The following is a 10,230-nucleotide window of genomic DNA, read 5'->3' on the forward strand; positions in this document are numbered from 1 at the left end:
TTTTGTTTTTCTTATATGAATTTTGGCTTAGAGCTGTAAACTGCGAACTGTAGATGACTTTTGGACTGTGGAAAGCAGATCAAACAAGTTTTGTTTATTCATGAAGCCAGGCCTGGAAGTTAATTGTAGAGGTTGATTCCTGATCAAAAGATTCTGCAGATGCTTCATCACCATGGAAGAGCATTATGTTTAAACATATAGTAGAAGTTGGCTATTATTGTGAATTGGTTCCAGCAAATGACAGATGTTGAATGGTAACTGGGACCTCATGGAGGACAGGATCAATCTGCTAGGGAGTCGTCAGAATTTGGTTTGGATTTGGACTCTGTTTACTGTGAGAAAGAGTCTGGCTGTTGATGCTACACCACGGAGATATGAAAGCTCCCTGTCTAACCTCCCATGAGCAGTTTTTGGAAGCTCAGAGAATTGAAAATTAAGTTATCTGTATTGCTGCTTTATCTGAGTGAACTGTAAAGATGACTCTGATCAACATCTTCAGAAAATCAGCCAAGATCCACCATTTATGCCCATGAAATGACGTGTTGTGAAAACCACTGTAATAATCTGGCTAGTTTTATGGTGTTTGTTTTTTGTGTGATTGGAGCTAAAAAGGAGCCTTGTTGGCTTTAAAGCCTAGATTAGTTGGATTACTTTGTTTAATTTTACTCTGCCGAAGTTACTATATTTTTAATAATGTGCTAAGTCTTTGGTTTAAGATAAAAACTAGTAACCAGAATTGATTATTCACTCACTCTGGGATTGGTTATTTCAACAGTCTGATTAGGAACCATTGAGGTCCATTTTGAGGGTCTTTGAAGGTTTTAATATTATTGTGTTGTGAATAGAGGTAGAAAGGCTGATTTGATTCAGCTGTCTGTCTCCATGTCATAACGCTACACCAAATGATAGGCAGCAGTTCGAGATGGCAGTTCACCACCACCTTCTTAATGACAATTAGGGATGGGCAATAAATGCTGACCCAACCAACAAAAAAACCCACATCTGATGAATTAATTTCTTTTAAAAAAGCATTAAATGAATACTTTTTATCTGTCTTTACCAAAGAGGAAGATCCTACATATACCATGGTGAAAGTTGAGGAAGTTCATTTCTCAAAGGGTTTATAATTTACAAGGAGAAGGTATTGAATAGACTGCTTGTGCTTAAAGTTGACAAGGAACATATCCATCCAAGGATGGTGACAGAAAGGAGAGTGGAAATTGCAGAGGTGCTAGCAATAATTTTTAAGACTTCCTTGGGGTCATGTAAGAGGACAGGAGATTTGTAAATGACACACCCTTGTTGAGAATGCCAAACATCTATAGATTAGTCAGTTTAACATCAGTGGTTGGGAAACTTCTAGAAACAATGACTTGGAGTAAAATTAAGAGTGACATGGACAAATGCAGGTTAATTGAAAGGGTCAGTATGGATCTGTTAAGGGAAAACTACGTATAATAACCTTACTGGAGTTTTTTAAGTTAACAGAGAAGGTTGATCAGTGTGATGCTGTTGATTTGCTGTACATGGACTTCTGGAAACCATTGAATACAATGTGGAATAAAGGGAACAGTAGCAAAGTGGATGTAAAATTAGCTGAGTGATAGAAAACAGCGAGCAATAGTTAATAGATGCTTTTGTGGGCTTTTGATGTGGGCTCGAGGAAGGCTTGTAGTGGAGTTTCCTGGAGTCAATGTTACGAACCTTGCTTTTTTGTGAAATATAAACACAATATTAAAATTTTTTGGACGATATGGAGCTTGGAAGCATTGTAAACCATGAATAGAATATTACAGAATTTCAAAAGGGCATTGACAAGTTAGTAGAATGTGTAGGTAGATGGCAGATGAATTTTAATGCAGAGAGCTGTGAAGTGATGCAATTTATTAGGAAGAATATGGAAAAGCAATATGCAATAAAGACTCCAACACAAAAATTGTGAATGAGCAGAAGGACCTCGATGTTATGTGCATAACTCAGTAAAGGTGGCAGGACAGGTTGAGAGAGCAGTTTATAAAGTGTATTTTATCCAGGCTTTACTAATAGAGGCATAGAGTACAAGAGGAAGGAGGTTATTTTGAACTTATAAAGGACACTAGTTAGATCTCAGCTGAAGTTTCATGTACAGCTCTAGGAGCTGTAATTTAAGAAGACTATGAAGGCATGAGAAAGGTTGCAGAAGAGGTTTACAGCAATTGTTCCAGACATGAGAAACTCCAGTTACGAAGCTACATTGGAGAAGATGGGATTCTGTTCCTTGGAGAAGAGAAAGTTGAAAGGAGATTTGATAGAAGTTTCCAAAATCAAGAGGGGTCTGGCCAAAGCAGTTAGGGATAAACTTTTCCACTTGTAAAAGGATTGAGATGGAGAAGGCACAAATCTAAAGTAATTCACAAAAAGAAACAAGTGCAATGTGAGGAAAATCTTTTTCACACAATGGGTTGTTTGGGTTGGAATGGACTCCTGGAAGTTGATAGAAGCAGGTTCATCAAGGCATGCAGGAGGTGTTTTTGTAAATACATGTTTGTGTTGTTTTAGACATGTACTTACTTTCAAGATAACTAAACCAAAAACTGGCAGTGCCATTTTTTAAATTGAATATACATGCTTGTGTACCTAATCTGTGTATCTGACTAAGAAATGAAGATATATATCTTTATTTAAATTTGTGTATTAAGAAATGCTTTTCCTGGTTTAATTTTTCCCTTCTGCGTAACATTCATTAGCTGCATCTAGAAACTATGTCCAGGTTTTGTCCCTTCATTTTTTGCTATCAAGACCTGAAGAGGGCTCATAGCTTAACAGAGCTATTTTAAATGTCCTTAATTAATGGCAAAGCTTTGGGGTACTGATGTTCTTTGCTGTAGAAAATAAGAACAGGAAAGGATTGAAGTTCTTAAAATAATGAAGGGATTAGATCATATTTGACCCATGTATGTGCAAGAGAACTTTTGGACATCAGAATAGTTCAGTTTGAAGTAGATCACTGTCTAATTCTAGATCTTGGGTTTGTTAGTTGCACTGTTGTACATAAATATGCAGAGCTCATTGACTAATAATCTTGTTTTCAGAGTCCATGGAGTCTCCCATGCTTTTATGAAAATTCTTTCAGAAGGTGGAATCCGAGGTCTTTGGGCTGGATGGGTTCCAAATGTACAGAGAGCTGCACTAGTGAGTCTGGGAGGTAACCTTAAAAATCAATGAGCATTTTTTTTAAAGCATTGGATATTTATAATTGTAGATTCCGCAAAATGTAAAGACATCTCTCAAAGTCGATGTTGCTGGAGTCTGAAAGGCAAGAAATCTCTTGTGTGTTATCAAAATATGATTACACAATATTCAGTAACCTTCACAACTTGTCAGATATTGAAACTGTCTTGCTTTATTCAAGCAAGATATCAGCAACATTCAGGCTTCGGCTATTATGTGGCAAGTAACATCTGCACCACACAAGTGCCAGGCAATAACTATTTCCAAAATGAGAGAATCATCATCACCCGCCCCAGTCTGACATTCAGTGGCATTACCATCACTGATGCCCTACAAGATCATCGTCCTGGCTATTACCATTACTGGAACCTTTACAGGACCAGCTATATAAATACTGTGCCTTCAAGAGCGGTTCAGAGGATCGGATTCTAAGAATTCTCTGACGGGTAACTAGTTTCCGCTATTCAGCAAACCTCTCCACTATCTGCAAGATAGAAGTCGGGATTGTGATGGCTGATTGCAGCTGCAGCACCAAAATAGTGAAATACCACCCAGAACAAAGCAGCCCGCCTGATTGGGCTCCATCCACCTACAAGATGGGTGGCAGCAACTTGCAAGTCTCCTTCAACAACACCGTTACCAAAGAAGGACAAGGCAGCAAATACCTGGGAACACCATATCTGCATGTTCCCCTCCAACTTATGCACCATCTTGACTTCAAGTGGATCACAGCTCGTTCGTGGTCACTGGATCAAAATCCTGAATTCTCTCCTGAACAGCACACTGGGTGTATCTTCGACACATTGACTGCAAAGAATGTGGATCGCTACCACCTTCTCAAATGAAATTAGAAGTGGGTAATAAATGCAAGGTTGTCAGCAATTCTCAAATCACATGAATGAATAGCTAAAATTCTAATTTTAAAAAATGATGGATTGGTGATTCTATGATGTTGGATCCATGGAACGGACTTTTAAGTGGTGATTTTGTGCAAATTCTACAGGCGTCTATGCTGATTCAAAACATTTTTGTTAAATACAAACTTCTGTTTCTTGATAAATTATGTTAAGTTGCATGCTACAGAAACAGTTGGATTATTTTACATGTCTTTTAAAATAGAGTAACCTAGTAAGGCTAGTACAAAAGCAAAATAATGTGGATGCTGAAAACCTGAAACAATAGAAAATAGTGGAAATACTCAGTGGATCAGGCAGCAGATTAGAGAGAAACTAAATTAATGTCTCCGGTTGTTGAGCTGTCATCAAAAGTTGGAAAAAGTCAAAAATGGAACAAATATCTGTACTTTTTACCAATTTTGATTGAAGTTCACTCTGGCCTCTCAACAGATGATTCCTGACTTGAGGAATTCCTGCTTCTTTTTTTGATTTTTAACTTGGAAAGACACTTAGGTTTATTTAGTTAAAATCAAGCCTTCCTATGAAATGTCTTCAGTAGAATTGAGGAAATTCATAGCACAGAGCAACAGAGTGCAATTTGTAAAGTGATAGCACTTTGTACAAGTTTGTAGCTGATTTCATCCACAATCTTCGTTCAAGCAGGACTGTTTTTAACTTTATCTTTTGCAGCATGAGTTAAATTATTATTGTCACTTCACTGTTGCTAACCTGAATGTCATGCTATAGTGAATCCGTCATCAAATGTGAAGTAAGCAGCTGGACTGGTCTGCCATCGTGCTGAAACAGTTGATTCAAAATCATAGCATTTTGTGTAATTGCTGTATGCCATATTCTTCAAAAGTAGATTTGAGTCAATGTTGAAGGCAAACCATATTCTGATTGCATATACAAGGAACATGTTCAAAGGGTGCGACATATCCCAAAATGCTCTGATAACTCGAAGTTACTTAAGTCAAATCACCTTTGCAACCTGGAAGAAAACTATTTGGTCCATGTATCTATTCCTGCTCTCCAAATAAATAATTCCCTGATGCCATTTCCACACCTGCTTTTCATAATCTTTTGCAGATGATAATCCAATCCTGGAGACCTGTTGTGGAGCAGTGCTGGTGTCCTTACCCCTAGACCAGGAGGCCCCAGTTCAAGTTTCACCTGCTCCAGAGATGTGCAAGAACATCTCTAAACAGGTTGATTAGAAAACCAGATTAATAAATTCTTTCTTGGAAACCTCAATTGACCTGGCATTCACCATTTTCTCAGGCAGTACACTCCAGATCTTAAGCACTCGTGAAAAAGTTTATCCTTATGTTGTCATTGCATCTTTTGCCTTAAATTTATGCTTTCTCATTCGCAATCCTTTCACAAATGGGAACAATTTTGTCTTATTTTTTTGAACTGCTCATAATTTGTAATACCTCTATTAGATCTCTTCTCAAACTTCTCTTCTCCAAGACAAACAGTTTAGATTTCTTTTTACCTACATTACTGCCATTCCTAATTTCTGTAATCATCCTTTGAAATCTTTTCAATGTCATTAATATTCTCAGATCTTTTTTAAAGTGTCGCATCCAGACCTGGATGCAGTACTCAAGTTCAAGACTCGAGCAGTTTTTTTGTGAGTTCAGCACGGCCTCTTTGCCCCTATTAGTAAAGCCTAGATACTGTATGCTTTATTAACCACAGTCTCAATCTTCAAAAACTGTGAACATACACACCCAGTTTCCTCGCTCATGTGCCCCCTTTAGAATTGTACCCTTTATTTTATATCATATCTCCATGTTCTTCCTACCAAATAAATCACTTATTTGCATTGAACTTTATCAGCCATTTATCTACCTATTTCACCAAATTGCAACTGTCCATTTGAAACTCTACACATTCACCTTCACAGTTCACAAGTTTCATATCGCTTGCACATTTTTAAATGGTGTCCTCCACATCAAAAGTCTAAGTCATTGTATCTTCTGACGTCAACCCCAGGGAACTCCTTTACAAATCTTCTTTGCAGTCTGAAAAGCATCTGTTAGTCAGTACTTTCTATTTACTATGTTACTACCTGTCCTTTTTACTCTGAGCTACAAATGTGTTTGTAAGTCTGTTGTGTGGCACTGTATCAAATATGTTTTGGAAGTCCATGTACACAGGGCAGCGAGATGGATCAGTAGTTAGCACAGCTGTATCACAGTGCCAGGGACCCGGTTCGATTTTCCCCCCCTCGGGTGACTGTCTGTGTGGAGTTTGCACATTCTCCCTGTGTCTGCGTGGGTTTCCTCTAGGTGCCTGGTTTCCTCCCACAGTCTAATGACGTGCAGGTTGGGTGGATTGATGGTGCTCAATTGCCCATGGTGTCCAGGGATGTGCAGGTCAGGTGGATTAGCCATGGGAAATAGAGGGTTACAGGAATAGGATAGGGGCTTGGGTGTGGTGCTCTTCAGCAGGTTCTGTGGACTCGATGGGCCGATTGGACTGTTTCCACACTGTAGGGATTCTATCAACAGCATTAATTCCATAAACCTTCTCCATTAGGTGTTTATAAAAACTCAAGCAAGTTAGTCAGACATGATTTGTCCTTAACAAAACTCTGCTGGGTTTCCTTAATAAACCTGCATTTTTCCTTTAAATCCATCTGGAGGATATGAGCTGGACCAGCATTTATTGCCTATCCCTAGTTACCCTTCAGAAGGTGGTGATGAGCTGCCTTCTTGACTGCTGCAGTTTATTTGGTGTAGGTTCACCTACTGTGCTTTTAGAGAGTGTCAAAAAATTTTGTCCCAAGTAATTATTCTTAGAAACTTCCGCACCGCCAAAGTTAAATTGACCGGCCTGCCTGTAGCTGCTGGGCTTTTCTTCAATTTTAATGGATGCAATACTTGTAATTCCCCTCCGTCTACAGCATAGTGGGAAAATTGAGTGTTAGTTGTACAGTGTACACTCAGAAATGTACAACTAATTATTGGATCTCTGTAACAAGTGTATAATTCAAAATATGTTACTCATTTATATATTCAAACGTGTAACAGGAATTCAGTTAGGAAGAGGAGTGCATGTGTCAGGATTGGGAAGTCCAATAAGATTATTTTGTAAAGAATGCTTGTATAATCCAACACACAATGGATTAAGTATCTTTGAAGTCTGTACTGTCTAGCAAACAGATGTGATCTTGCAGACTTGAGTGTTCAATTTCCATTCGACATAATGCCCACATTTAACTGAAAATTATGTAACAGTATGTTTATTACAGTGAAGTATGACAGTATGTAATATAATTAAGAAAATAGTTAAGCAATTAAATTGGAGTAAAGAGTCCAGTTTTGAATTTTAAGTGATAGGAAATGTAACCCATCTTTATTTTATAACAAACTTTTAATGTTGGCACTACAACTTTGGTTGAAATGATAGCTTATTATAGTTTGACCTCAATCATTTTTGCTGTCTACGAAATTCTGCTTGATCCAGTGCATTTTATGATTTTTTTTTTTTGAACAGAAAATATGTGACAACAAAGGGTTGAATGATTACTTGAGAATCAATCTCCTCAGACTGGGGAATAGGGAAGTTGGATATGATAGGAACTGGAAACCACCTCATCTGCAGAACCTGTAGCAGAAACGGTCTCTCTCAGATCAGTTTCTTCAGCCATCAGCAGTAGAGCTCCATTTAAAACTATCCAGCAGCATTGGATTTGATGCATGTCCATCATCTTGCATAGATAGAACAATCTCACTGCTAATGCTGCCATTGTGAACTAAACAGATCAGTACTTTCTCTGGTCTGTGCTGAGTCAGTTAATCTCATTTGGGCATCTAGTGTCAGCAATAATTGCTTAGGTTTAAGAAGGAAAATGAAACTGAATTTCTCTGTTTCTGATCACTGTAGTGACTCCTATTGAGAAGTATATATGTACAAGCATTGGGCAAGGACAATGATCAGCCCTCCAACCACTGTTGACCGAGCTGCAATATTCGTAAATTAAGCTCACATGTAAGATTGAGTGTTTGATTACAGTGGAACTGTATCCTTTCATGAAATATCATCAGCTTCAATCAGGACATGAGAAAAAAATTCCAGAAGTAGAAATGTATCATTACATCCTATTTCAAAAGAGAGAACAATCCTGCATCATTTGTTTTTAGCAACACGTGCAAGTGTGTAATGAAATTGAATGTTTATGAAGTTACTACCAGTACCTGTAAGCAGATGGGATCAGTTTGGTAGATACCCTGTACTTGCTCATCAAGACCATGTCATTAAACAATAAATGGAGGATTATCTTCCACAAAAAAGTGCACTGCCTCTGTCATATTATACATTCCTCTGTCCCCCCTTTGCATTTTAAATTTTGTAACCTTTTTATTGATGATTTTGTGCTTAGATCTAACAACATATGATACAGTGAAACATTTCTTACTACGTCACACAACTCTGAAGGACAACAGCTTATGCCATGGCTTATCAAGGTACCAACTTTTTCTTAAAATTCTTTCATACAGCTATGTTTCCGTATAAAGTAGGTGTTTGTTTGTTGCAACTTATCACCCTGCAGTACAGTGTATATTTTCTGTAAGTACTGTGGTGACTGGGCATGTTTTATTTATGATTGCTCATGTATGATTGATACCTGGAAAAAGAAAAAAAAACTTGCAAAAATCTTCAAGCCAAACCTCTTCAATTTGACATTTAAGTATTTTCAGTTCTACCATTTTTCCATAATCATTTTGCAATTTTATTAAGTGTAAGAAATTGTTTAATTCATGCTATTTCCTATTACATAAGACTCAAATGAAAAACATTTACAAAAACAAGGTATTGACAATGCTGGACATCTGAAGTAAAAGTAAAAAATATTGGAAATAGTCAGCAGGTTAAGCAGTATTTGTGACAAGATAAACTGGATTAACTTACGGTCTACAATCTTTCATCAGAATTCTAAATCTAACGTGTGAATTATTTTGGATTTTCTATTGCTTATTAAAGCAAACTATTGGACAGATCTCACAAATTGTTTTGATAGTTTCTTTCAAGGGCTTAGTGTTCAGATTTCTTTTTTCTCATTATTGTTCTGTATTGCAAAGGATTTAAAGGATTTCTAAAATTGTCTCTTTGAAATTACAGCTCACTTCATGTCAAACATTACTAGATAACTTACATGTTTGGCCCAGCATATTTTTCTAATACTCTAACTTAACAGTGCATTTCTCTTTCAGTTCTTTTTATTTTTCTAGAAAGACCTTTTGTTGCCATTTTTGTTCCTGTATTGTTGTAGGGGTGGGATAGATTTGGAATCCTTTCAATCAAGTCAAAGACTGTTTCTTCCCCTTCTGGTGTTACTCTTTTTCTTTCACATTTCTTTTATCCCCACTTAGCCCGTTTGCTGCTGCAGCTACTGTTGCACTCCTGCAGGCCATGTTAATGCAACTGTTTCATTTGTCAGAGTCAGCAATGGCCATGTTTCCCTGCGACAGCACTGTTGTGAAATATATACATCTTTCCCAGTGCAAAGGCTTCCCTCACAAATTTAAAATTGTCCTTCAATTAAGTTATCACTCTAATTCTAAAACTAACTTGCGATTTTTCTTTTTGAGAAAATTCACAAGGGCTTTATTCTATTGGCCATCATCAGAATAGTAGTGAGAAAAGGCTGAACATTGAGCCCTTGAAAGAAAGACTCAAAATAATCAAATTTAAAGTTTGTGAAAGGTATTTAGTCAATGGAGAAGTGTTAAACCCTGACAAGTAATACTGCAAAATTTTCATTACGACACTTGCATTTACTGAACAAGAAATTAGTCTTCGATTTTCTTACTTGACAGCAACCAGGTGCTTACACAGATTGTAAAAAGTGATGTGGAGTGTTAAAAGTTTACAAATTAGGACCCTTTTTTGTTTTAGAAATCCCACTTTTACCACAATGTCCTAAACTGTTCCCAATGTGGAATAAGATAATCAGAATAAACTCAACAGGGATAGCAGGAACTGCAGATGCTGGAGAATCTGAGATAACAAGGTGTAGAGCTGGATGAACACAGCAGGCCAAGCAGCATCAGAGGAGCAGGAAGGCTGACGTTTCGGGCCTAGACCCTTCTTCAGATTTTTTTCTGAAGAA

At 37.4% G+C, this 10,230-nt stretch overlaps 1 protein-coding gene across 1 annotated transcript in view; it reads left to right on the forward strand.

The window, feature by feature from the left end:
- The window catches only part of LOC109919730 (mitochondrial uncoupling protein 4), a 19,570-nt gene that overhangs the window by 5,679 nt on the left and 3,661 nt on the right, over nt 1–10,230 (forward strand). The window contains exons 2-3 of the mRNA XM_048597049.1: nt 3,072–3,184; nt 8,500–8,584. Coding sequence (XP_048453006.1) covers nt 3,072–3,184; nt 8,500–8,584 — 198 coding nt within the window. The remainder of the gene's footprint in view (nt 1–3,071; nt 3,185–8,499; nt 8,585–10,230) is intronic.

Source organism: Rhincodon typus, chromosome 5, assembly GCF_021869965.1.
Source record: "Rhincodon typus isolate 14 chromosome 5, sRhiTyp1.1, whole genome shotgun sequence".
Classification (NCBI taxonomy): Eukaryota; Metazoa; Chordata; class Chondrichthyes; order Orectolobiformes; family Rhincodontidae; genus Rhincodon; species Rhincodon typus.